Source organism: Gadus morhua, chromosome 7, assembly GCF_902167405.1.
Source record: "Gadus morhua chromosome 7, gadMor3.0, whole genome shotgun sequence".
Taxonomy (NCBI): Eukaryota; Metazoa; Chordata; class Actinopteri; order Gadiformes; family Gadidae; genus Gadus; species Gadus morhua.
In genome coordinates this window covers 32,714,796-32,727,030 of record NC_044054.1, presented here as the reverse complement: position 1 = coordinate 32,727,030, position 12,235 = coordinate 32,714,796, and the positions used below count along the sequence as shown (strand labels likewise).

General features: G+C 51.4%; 1 protein-coding gene across 1 annotated transcript in view; it reads left to right on the top strand.

Moving 5' to 3' along the window:
* The window catches only part of LOC115547180 (protocadherin-1-like), a 102,959-nt gene extending 92,104 nt beyond the window's left edge, over positions 1-10,855 (top strand). Inside the window, 1 exon segment of the mRNA XM_030361173.1 lies at positions 6,086-10,855. Within this exon segment, the coding sequence (XP_030217033.1) occupies positions 6,086-6,507 (422 nt within the window). The 3' untranslated portion in view covers positions 6,508-10,855.
* Positions 10,856-12,235: the final 1,380 nt, after the last annotated feature.

The following is a 12,235-nucleotide window of genomic DNA, read 5'->3' as shown; positions in this document are numbered from 1 at the left end:
TCTACTCCAGGCAGAGATCCAAACCCAGGAACAGGTTGTTGGTGTGGGATGGGAGGGAAAACACTCTGACTCCATCCTCGCCTTCAGCTGCTGCTCTAACCTGCCGGCTTACTTCCTCTGCCTCTCTACCTGTGACGCTCGGATTTGGAGAATGTATATTTATTTAGAGAGGGGGAGGGAGGGAGGGAGGGAGGGAGGGAGGGAGGGAGAGGGATTAAAGGAGGGGGGGAGAGAGAGAGAGAGAGGAGAGAGAGGTTTCAAATTCATCATTTGGTATCATTTTGGGCTGTGTTGTAGCAGTGCTCCTCAATGTCTGCAGGATAAATTATTGGATGAACTACAGCTGTGAAAAGGCAACACATATCTGGGAGGACTCCTTAATTATTTGCGTAGTGTGTACACAATGTAGACAACAGGAATATCGATGCCAAGTTGAGTAACTGCCCGCCGAAGCCCAAACCATCCACCGTAACAGCTCGCAATACTAACGGTATCTGCGTGGAATGGGGTGGGGGGAGCTACCCGACGCTGATCGTTAACGGCAGTGAGCCACATCTGAGAGTCACACCGTAGGGTCCCCACGGGGACGCATAGATCAGGGCCACGGATCCGTCATTGATGCATGTGATGTTGGCGTGGTGACACGTTTGATGAAACGCGTTTCACCTCAGCTCACGACTGCGAGCGCGTCGTGTGCTTCCTGCGGTTTGTGATTCCCTAAACAAGAGGTGTGAGCTCGATAATTAAGTCATACCGTATGGACACTGATAAAACAGTTTATTCATGCGTTAACAGCCTCAGTGATGAGGACGTATGTGGGTAGTTCGCCTCTGAATTTGAGGATAACGAAAGGGATTTGACCACCAGTTCTGACTTTGATTATCCTAGTAGAAATCAATCCATTTGTGATGTCACAAGCGGACGTGTCCTTCCGGACGCACGATCCACCGAGTGGAACCTGATCGTAATCACTTATCGACCTACATAAACCGTGTCTTAGCATCCGAGGCGCCGGGTGATTCCATGAGCCTGACGGGAGCAGTAACTAGCAGCAGTAACTAGGAGCGGTAACTAGCAGCAGTAACTAGCAGCAGTAACTAGGAGCAGTAACTAGGAGCAGTAACTAGCAGCAGTAACTAGGAGCACTAACTAGGAGCAGTAACTAGCAGCAGTAACTAGCAGCAGTAACTAGCAGCAGTAACTATGAGCGGTAACTAGCCGCAGTAACTAAGAGCAGTAACTAAGAGCAGTAACTAGCAGCAGTAACTAGGAGCAGTAACTATGAGTGATAACTAGCGGCGGTAACCAGGAGCAGTAACTAGCAGCAGTAACTAGGAGCAGTAGCTAGGAGCGGTAACTATGAGTGGTAACTAGCGGCAGTAACTAGCAGCAGTAACTATGAGTGGTAACTAGCGGCAGTAACTAGCAGCAGTAACTATGAGTGGTAACTAGCGGCAGTAACCAGGAGCAGTAACTAGCAGCAGTAACTAGGAGCAGTAGCTAGGAGCGGTAACTATGAGTGGTAACTAGCGGCATTAACCAGGAGCCCCCCGCTCTTCGGAGGAGCCATGAGGAGGCGGAGTCTATGCAGATTAGGCTCTCCGGAAGCGGCCCGTTTTATTCATGCAGCTCCGGGGCTGCGCAGTGAAGCTGCTCTCGGCTCCTCTCAGCTCCCAGATGTTTTAATCAGGTGTGAAATCCGCTCGGAGCTGACGGCTGAGGCTGGCGCGTGTCGGGTGGCGTGCGCCTGCACGCCACCCCCTCCCCTCCCCCCCGACGCTGCGGTCCTCAGCCAGAGGTTCGGAGGACCGCGGCCGTTTGGCGCTGCCAGCGGTGGCTTGGCGCCGTCGCAGCGAGGAGCGGGAAAAAAACGACAGGAAGTGAAGTGTGCGACGCCGACTCTAGTCGACAGAAGGGGGCGGCGGGGGGGGGGGGGGGCGGTTGTTTTTAGAGTGTTATGCCGCTTGTTTTAACATCATCGGCTTGGTCGGGATCTTCTTCGTCAGTGAAATACAACAGTAGTTTAAGTCTGGGGACTTCTGCTACAGACTTATCCTGTGGGCATTAATACATAATTCAACATGCGTAATGCAACGCAAATTGAAACGAGAATTACAACTATTTAATGGAGTTCAAGGATCTGGCTTTTTAGGGATTCTTAGCCAGGTAAATATCTAACACAAAGAGAGAGCAGATGCCTCGCTCGTTGGGTGACTAAGGGCTCAAACCTCCCATTGTGGTCGGCCTACCACGAGCCAATCGTTGAGCAGGATGCCCCGAACCCCTACCTTCCCCCTAATGTCCTCCTATCCTCATGCATCTGGGTTCCCTGCGTGCCCCTTTGGTTCAAAGTGTCTGCTCAACGACTAAGCAGTAGATGACTAAATAGTGGTGCTAATAGACAGAGGCGCGCGGTCACAGCTGTCCTATATGGCCCCCGCCGCAGTCAACATCCTGCCGCCACCATCAGGCACGCGGCCCGTGACTTTTTGGTATTAAATGTCAATAAGCATGAATGGCAAGCGGAGAGCTCCGGCAAATAGGCTTTGATTGTTCGCCGCCGTGGTGGGGGAGATGCACTTTGACTAGCGTCGGGGGTATGACATTTTGTAGGATAATTATATTGCCATTAGTGAAGAGCACACTACCGCGTCCCCGGGGCCATTGGGTGGCATTTCCTCTGCTGGCTGTGAGCGACGCACAGCTGGGTGGGCTTTTATCACTTGTAGTCGCATCATTAAAAGAATAATATAAAGAGGATGTATTTAAAACGTATTGAACCCTGTTGATTTAATTTGGTTTCGTTGGTTTTTCTGGGTTGTTTTCTTGTTGCCAACCGGCGATGCGGAGAGAAACTAAAGTCAAGTGAAGCAAACACTTTGATGGAGACGTGTAAGGAACACGCGGAGGTTCGTGATTATGGTGCGAGTGCTGGAGTAAGCGTTAGTGCTGGTAAAGGCGTGTTTCAACAGGGCCAGGCGCTGCCGTCTCGCATCCATCACACTGATAATAGATTACACTCGCGTCAGACGTTCACACATGGAAAACTGTCGTTTACCTTTTTGGAGGACGTCTAAAGGAACGTAATGACCTTTAAAAGGGCATCCGTTCTACCAACAGGTGTGAGGTTAGCCTGTCATCACGAGATATTTCTGAATATGACCGTGTCTGACGTCACAGGCAGGAGTATCCGATCCCCTGGATGGGGATATTGATACAGGCGGATGGGTTTCAGACTGGCTCGTTAACGCCCGGTCCACCGTGCGCACCTGCTGCGGCACATCGTCCGCTGTGGGGACGGGGCCACTTGTGACATCACAAGCAGGAGTGTCTCTGCAACTTGCTTACAATGCACACCTCGGTGGTTGAACATCAGTCTCCCGTGTGTCCACGTCCACTTGTGATGTCACAAGTGGACAGCTTTCTGATTGGCTTGCTACTATCTCATCAAGCTCCGACTCCCGGCCGTAGCACAGGGGCCCCTCTGAGTTAAGCGGGCGGAGTTTAGGCCTGTTGGGACTCAAGCCTGTTGATTTTTCCTTTTCAAACACGTTATGGATGATCTGTCCTCCTCTGAGCTGGACACCCCCAACCCTAAAGTGACATGCCTCTGGCGGTCTGTGGCGGGTTCCTCCACCTGTCTCCCGTAAACTCTCCTGCCGTCGCTGTAACCCGGGCACCTCACAAGCCCTGACATGGCAGGCGTAGCGCACCATCACGCACGGCCGTCTGTCTGTGTCGCTTGTAGGACACTGTGTTAGGCCGGGCGCAACACAGCACTGCGTCAAGGCCAGAGAATACTCACTTTGTGATGCGATCAAAGCATCCAAGCTTCTTCCATTTAACCGCAAAAATCGCACAAAAAGTCTCGTGGCAAACACAAGCGGAGATGTCATGTGGAATTCTCTCGACAAAGGTTCCTTTTTGGAGTTTTCTTTTCACTCTCTAGCACTGTTATAGTCTCTCTCTCTCTCTCTCTCTCTCTCTCTCTCTCTCTCTCTCTCTCTCTCTCTCTCTCTCTCTCTGTCTCTCTCTCTGTCTGTCTCTCACTCTCACTCTCACTCTCACTCTCACTCTCACTCTCACTCTCACTCCCTCTCACTCTCACTCTCACTCCCTCTCACTCTCACTCTCACTCTCTCATTCTCTCTCTCTCTCTCTCTCTCTCTCTCTCTCTCTCTCTCTCTCTCCCTCTCTCCCTCTCTCCCTCTCTCCCTCCCTCTCCCTCTCCCTCTCCATCTCCCTCTCTCTCCCTCTCTCTATCAGTATCAGGTGTTTCCCACTCTAAAAGTTCCTCATCCGTGCAGCCCGGTGCCTCCTGCAGAACGCTGGAGGCCTTTCCAGTGCGTCCTCCCGCTCGGGTCTCCATAACACCGCTGCCTTTGATTCATCCCGACAGTCGCGACATGTCCTCCGCTCTTCTTCTTCCTCAGATAACGGCCATTATGACTGTTCCTCCGGATGGCTCCATTAGCATATGTGCCGTGTAGCCTCCGCGGCGCGGACTCGTTTCAAGCCCCTTAATTGCACACAAGTGATGTCTAATTAACCGGCTTTAATGATTTGTAGGACGAGGCCGTCGTTGGGCTCTTCCCGTACTGAGGGGAGACGTCAGTCCTCACGGAATCAATTATTTCATCGTTCTCACGTCGCGCTCTGAAGCCAGAACGGGGCGTTGGTGGCTATCTTACACCGCGGTACAAAAATAAAATAGAACGGAAAGTGGGCAAAGGGAGTCCATTACTGAACCAATAGCTGACTTAATGTGAGCGCCTAATGTGCATGTATTAGTCCTGCGTGACGCTGGCTGTGTGCGTCGACTCACCTCCAACATGTGCGAGGCTGTGAGATGATGTACGCCGCCATCTGTACATTTATTACCCTCGCAGGGATGCAGAAAAAAACCTCCTAAAAATACAGTTTTTCCGTCTCTTATTAAGAGGGTCTTATCTCGGCGTGCGTTTGAAGGGGGCGAGTTGCGGGGTGCGTGTGGGGGAGTAATCAGCGCCGGCGTGCGCTGCTTTTGTGACGGCTTTATAAAATGTATTCCGGCGCTATCAAGTTGGACGCCGAAATGAGGGCACTGGGTTAGAGACCTATTTATTTAATTAGGAGCGGATGACTGAGAAATGGATGATATTCGGAGGGGCACGCTGCTCATTTTGGGGCTGTCAATCAATAGAGAGATGCTCACGTGCACGCGCACACGTGCACCGACACGCCGCTGAGCCTGGGGGAAGCCGGCCTGGTGGTGGTGGGTGTCAGCCCGTCCCGTGACGTGCGTTGGACCATCTTAGCTTCACTTCATCTACGCACACACGTAGGATCAGCGTCACGTGACCTCGGCAGACCAATGAATGAATTATTCTGTTAATGAATCAGTTCTGCACGTGCTCGGCCGCACGGGCAGAATACACTTGGAACAGCTCGTACACAATGCAACTAACCGAACAAAAATGTATGACATCAGCCACTGGACGACAGACACACAAACACACACACACACACACACACATGCACACGCGCGCGCTGTGGCTCCCTTTCCGTGGCACCTAGCAACTGTTGCATAGCAACGGCTGCTTACTGCTTAGCAACAACTGCATAGACTTGAAGCAGGAGGAGGAGGAGGATGAGGTGGGGAAGGGGAGGGAGGGCGGGGGTCAGGGGGGGGGGGGGGGTTTAGGGAGGATGAAGAAGGGGTCATGTAATGATGATTATCATAGATTAGAGAATGATTTAATATTAATACTAATGTTGAATTTCCTTCTTTTCTCTTTCTCCAATCTCCTTCCTCCCTCTTCCCCTCTCTCTCATTCTCTCTCCGTCTCCCTTCTCTCCCCTCTCTCTCTCTCCCCATCTCTCTCTCTCTCTCTCTCTCTCTCTCTCTCTCTCTCTCTCTCTCTCTCTCTCTCTCTCTCTCTCTCTGCTCTCTCTCTGCTCTCTCTCTCTCTCTGCTCTCTCTCTCTCTCTCTCTCTCTCTCTCTCTCTCTCTCTCTCTCTCTCTCCCTCCCCTCTCTCCCTCCCCTCTCTCTCTCTCCCCCTCCCCTCCCTCCCCTCTCTCCCTCCCCTCTCCCCCTCCCCCCAGACATCCGCTCCCTGCCGGACGTGACGATGACGGGGAACTGCACCCCGGAGTGCAGCGAGCTGGGCCACTCGGACGCCTGCTGGATGCCCGGCCACCCCTCCCCCCTCCGCAAGGCCCCCCGGACCCTGCCCAAGCTCTCCACCTTCGTGCCTTACCAGGAGAGGGGCAGCCTGGGGCGCATGGCCAACGGCAGCGCGCGCCCGGCCGGGGAGGAGCCCCCCAGGCCCCGCCTCCCCCCGTCCCGCAGTGCCTACGGCCCCGGAGGAGGCCGCGCCCCCTCCGGAGGAGGCCACGCCCCCTCCGGAGGCGGGGCCGGCCAGGACTGTCCGCTGGAGGAGATCCCTCTGAATGTTAGTGCCGGCGAGTTTCAGGCCGCCTCCCCCCCCTCCGCCAACACCCCCAAGAGGGAGATCTACCTGTGATCGCAATGCATTGTGGGTCCCCCTGGTTTAGACACGCACACAGTCGCCCACGGGCACGCTCGCACGCACACATGCAGTCTCCTCGCATACATGCACACACATATACACACATGCGCGCACACAGAAAACATGCACACACACACACACAAAAGGATAAATAGGCAGTCCAATCATCGAAGCCAATGCCCTTTTTGTAATTAACAGTAATTAACAGTAGCCTGTAATGTGCTTCATTGCTGGCATGGAGCATATTCCTTTTCTTTATTAAATTATTCTGTTTAATTATGAGCTTATTTATTGTGAATTCCACTAATTAGTTGAATTATTCATTTATCTATACAAGTTCCTTAATTAATAATCCACACTGAAATGCGATGATGGTCACAATGGAAAGAAAAAAAACACCCGTTTAACCGCCCGCCGCCAACGACGGCTCGCGGAGTCGCCGTGCCAACACCGCACCCTTCTGAGGGTCTCAAAACGCTGACTCTCTCACGGCGTCGGATTCGACGCTCACGTCACGAGGCCGACCGCTCCGACGTCACTCATGGGAGTCCAGACGACCGACGCCCCGGATGGACTGACGGACGCCCGGTCTCTCTTAATGTACTAAAGTGTAAATACGTTCAATGGTGTGTTCTAGATATATTTTTGTCTGGCAGAAGCTGAGATGGCCTCAGAGTTTTAGCATATTGAGCTTTTCTTTGCTGCTGCTGCTGCTGTTCTGCACTGGACTGAAGGTGTGAAGGCGGAGCTAGATGTTGTGGAAGGTGACGTGAAGTCTCATGTATGCCCTTTTAGTTACATACACACGTACACACACGTACACACACAGTAACATGCAAAGGCACACGTAGACACACACGCAGACACACACACATACACACACACACACACACACACAAAGGTGCACAAAAATGCACCCATACATTTGCACAAACACAGATATTTGTACACACACACGTCTGTGAGCCCCAATCACAGCAGAAGAGGTTTCTCCTTTTGTCTGCATGACTAGCAGAGGGAGCTGTGCTGAATACACACACACACACACACACACACACACACACCCCATGCTCAGCACTGTGACCTGACGTCCGTCTTCAGGGTGGTCTGCAGTCCCACGTCCGCTACATGAGCTCAAACTACGTCACACGACCGTTCTCCATCTGAGTGACAATCGGACCCTCTCTCTAGCCGATAGGCTGACTCTGAATCAGCCAATGGGCACGAGGCGCGTACTGTAACAGAGGTACTGCATTACCTCCAATGAGTTTGAAAATCTTGTTTGTGGCCACAGCCTACGAGAACCTTAAAGGGCCCCTGTTTTCAGGGCAAACCATTTTCAAACCAATCAATCTAGCTTGTGACATCACAGGTGGGCGTGCCCTCCACCCTGAGGCCTGATGGATGCGTCCACCTCCACCCCTCCCAGGTGGTACTGTCCGTCAGGCTGGTGACCCCGGTAACCCCCTATCCATCACCCCCAACGAAGACCCGCCCACTTGTGATGTCACACACGGCTACATCTTCGCGTTAGCTGTCGGAACAGGGAGCCTATTGGATCGATCAAAGACACTCCGGCGTCACGTGGCAGGTCGTCATGACGACGGCTCGTGTAGCCCCGACCCGCGTCGTGTGACGGCGAGCTCGTCGCCGGGGGTTACATTTAAACACAGAACACGAGGACCTTGGGTGGTTGATGTTTGTAGAAATAGGATGTGGAATGCGAAAATACAAAAACAAAGAAAAAAATCAAGTGTGACTCTGTTAGGGGAGGGGGGGGGGGGGGTTTCCTACGAGGAAGTATCCGAATCTGTCCGACCCAATCAAGTCCCCCCCTGCTCCCTGTGTGTGAATGATATTTTCTACGAGCCCATGTTGGAGGAAACCCTGAACCACAGTCGCTGTCCATTTCGATGATCGTTGTATTGAGGACAACATTCTTTATTTGTACTCGGTTAAGCTTCTAGATTTCTATTCCCTCCACTCCTCCTCCTCCTCCTCCTCCAATCGAGCAGAGGATAAGAAATAGGCCAAGCCCGTGGGCTTTGTCTATCTTTACAAGGCTTCACCGAGTGATTGTGAGGGATGCCTGTGAAGGAGGCGATCTATTAGTGGGTAATTGGATTATAATGATGACTACGGCGGGGCTGCCTCTCAGCCCCGCACATCCCAGCCCACGCCTCTGATTTGAACATTGATTCGATTAGATTCGTGGCAAACTTTTGCCGTTTGGTGGGTGACCTCTGCTTAGCGTTTTTCTTTCGGAGATAGTGGCGGTGAGTAAGAGGGGTGCGCGAGCGAACGGACGTCTCCTAATTAGAGTGAGTAATGAGACAGGCGTCCGAGCGTCACAACCGGGCCATGATGCAGACCCCCCCCGCTACGCTCCACTACGCTCACTTAAAACACCCGGCTGGTTTCATCTGTGCTCCTCTCGCGCATCACCACGGAGCGAACCATATTTTAAATAATTAGGAAGAAAAACACACACACACGCGGAAATGACCAGACGTCCCAGTTATTAAATACGGTTGGTGGACGGTGGGTCTCGCTGCCCCCGAGGGACGGCTGAGCACTTCATGCTGTTTCCGAAGCCGTTTAGCGAGGTGTAATTCATGCGAAAAGTTTGGATTAAAGCCAAAACAGGCAGCCATGCATCGCGTGGCTGCGCTGGGCTGGGCTAGGCTTCACGCGGAGGTGCGGCGGCCGCGGTCGTTGACCTGGAAGTCATGAGACGTGTGAGAGCAGCAGCGGCGAGCGATGAGGCCCAGCCGCCCAGCCACGGTAATGACTTTATCTTGTCACTCGACTCGGTGCAGAAGCCATTCAGCTGCACTGGCTTCTGCGATGACATGGACGTTAGTAATCTAACCTGGCATCCAGTGTGGCTGCTCTCTCGCTCCCTCCCTCTCTCGCTCCCTCGCTCGCTCTCTACGCTTTGTAAAGGACAACAACAACGGAATTTCACAAAGTAAACAGAGACAGGAACGGCGTTGTGCGAATCTGCCGATTTATAAATCACACGCGGTAACAGCAACGCCGTTTAGGAAACAGAACACTCGGCCAGTCGGTTTGTAGGGCTGAGTCGGAGGGGCCGTCTCAGCAGTGGTCCAGAGGTGCAAACACACAAGTCGTCACCTATAGACGTTTCCTTCACACCTCCTCGGTGTTGGATCCTCTCGCTGCGCCCGCCTGCCCTGCTCGCGGCCTCAGTCTGTGGGAGCGGCTGCTCTCGCCGTGACCGTGCCCTGACCCCAGGCTGAATCAATATCTTTAGCTCTTCTTTTCTCTGCTCCCGAAAAACACGAATTCTAAAGCGCCTTCACCGGGCGGGGAGGCACCTGAACACGACGGAGTGAGAGGCAACGGGGGCTTCATTTGTGTTTTGGTGTTGATTTCATGTTAACTTCACTTGAGTATCTTTTTGCCTAACTGTAACGTGTATTGTGCTGGTGAACCTTGTGTGGACAGATGGCTTAACGGTGCGTAGTGAGTACGGGCGTCGGATCTTCTAGCGTGCTGGTCCCAGTCTCTTAGCAAACTGGTTGTGAAAAAAATTGTTTCAAAACTCTTTGGTGGTGTAGTGTACATAGGTATCACGCCGCCCGACACGTTAAGCATGAATTCCAAAGATTATTGGTAGATACTGTTTACTGTTTTTTCTGAGATGTTAGTGCTGGCTCCTCTGGCGGGAGGAAGTGGGGTGTGTGGGGGGGGGGTCTCAAAAGAACTGGAAGGACACGGACACTCTTCATCTTTTACACACTGAACACCTGCAGAAGACCAATGCCTTGAGACCACGTCTGAGCGGGCTTCTAGTTGTTATCCTAACCGTTGGTATATTTATATAGGACTCAAAATGCTTGTGATGCCATGTCTTTGTACAGTTTTATGTACATATAAAGTGAAGCTTTCTAAAAGTTCTGACCGAGAAAATTCGGATGGCATATAAAAATTGTAACATTGTTTTCTTGATACGTGCACATCTTGCCTTGGTTGGGGTGGACGACTGCAGAGTCCCAGTGAATGTGGCCGTTCTATGCCTGCACAGAAGTCACACGCACACACATACACACGCACACGTAACACACACACACACACACACACACACACACACACACACACACACACACACACACACACACACACACACACACACACAGGCACTCCTGAGGACTTTGAATTCAGATTTTATGTTTCTCGTGAACAGTGGATTGTCTTATCCTACCAGTTTGTTAAATTCCTGTTCTGCTTCGTTCCGTTTTCGCATGTTGACAAAAATCCTTGTAATAATGTAAGTCCTCATGAAATTTGTAATAAAATCACTTCAGGGAAAAGTAAACGGCCTGCCTTGTTCTCTCTAAACTGTGCAATGATGACTCTGATGTTTTTTTATTTATTTTCATTTAATTTGCTTTCCTTATAGTACAATTGATATCGCGTTATGGGCGAAGGGCAGATGATTTATCGGTTAACTGTACTTTAACAATGTGGAGGATTTATGTACCAGAAAAAAAATTCTAACTTGGATTATGATTAGGATGGTACATGATGAGTCTCATTATTTTTTGAGTAGTAATACTAGTTGTTATAGAAGTAGTATCCAGCTTAGCAGTAGTGGTTACAACACACAATCTCACACAAGAGCAGCCATTTCCCCCTGTTGCCGTGGGAACGTTATGAAGTGAGTTGCCGCATTTTTTGCAAGTTCCCGCAATTTCATCGAATAAAATTGCATAAATATGCCGCATATTTCATCGCATTTTTTAAGAAAACGTGCCGCATAATCAAGGCTTTGTGGCCTCAACAATCACAAAAATATGCCACATTTTTCTGGAGGGACTGAATATTAGCAGTAGTAGCAGTGGTACAAGCTCTACTAGTGGTAGTAGCAGAAGAAGTGGTAAGAGTATGTGCCAGTAGTACTGGAAGCAGTGGTACTAGTATGGGTAGTAGTAGTAGGGGTATTTATAGTACTAAATGGTATTAGTAGTAGTAGCGGTGCTAGTAGTAATAACAGTAGTGTTGCTGTAGTTGTAGTATACTTTGTAGTATTACCGCTTAATTAAAGTGCAGACTCTGAAGTACTGAAGTATATCCTGCACATAAGAGGAAAGAAAAGACGGACAAGGGCCGTTATCACGTGACCGGGAGACCGCCGCCCTTAAAGACTTTATCAGTCCGCTGATCTCCACGAGAGGCGGAGCGTGGCGAGTCAATCCACCCCTCCACCGCCCCGAAGGCTCTCGCCCAGAGGTCTCCACGGCCTCTCTCTCTCCCCGCTCCCATCGCCGGCGAGACAGCTTAGTGTTCTGCCTCCGCTACACGCAACCACTGCTGTCTGCTGGGGAAAAACAAGAAGCAGAGAGGCCCAGTTCCTCTAATGCAGCACTTAGTGCACAAAGACAACGACATCTTCTTCTCTTCCCTCCTCCTCGCGTAGGCCGAGGGAAGGGGAGAGAGTGTTGTTGACGCTCATTTAACTGTCCCTGCCGCTCTGCAGGAGGGGATGAGTTTGGCCGAAGAAAGACACAGCATGACCTATATCTTCCTCCAGTGTTGTCTCAGGGTAGCAGCCTGGATCGCTCCCTTTGTGGCCAGATTACACGTCTGGAAGTCCGTGGGCTGAGGATGATGATGTACACTGCCAGAATGGAGCCTTCTGATTCGTCAACCAAAACTGTCACCGGGGCTTCCCGATTGGTTGTCTGGTATCTTGTCT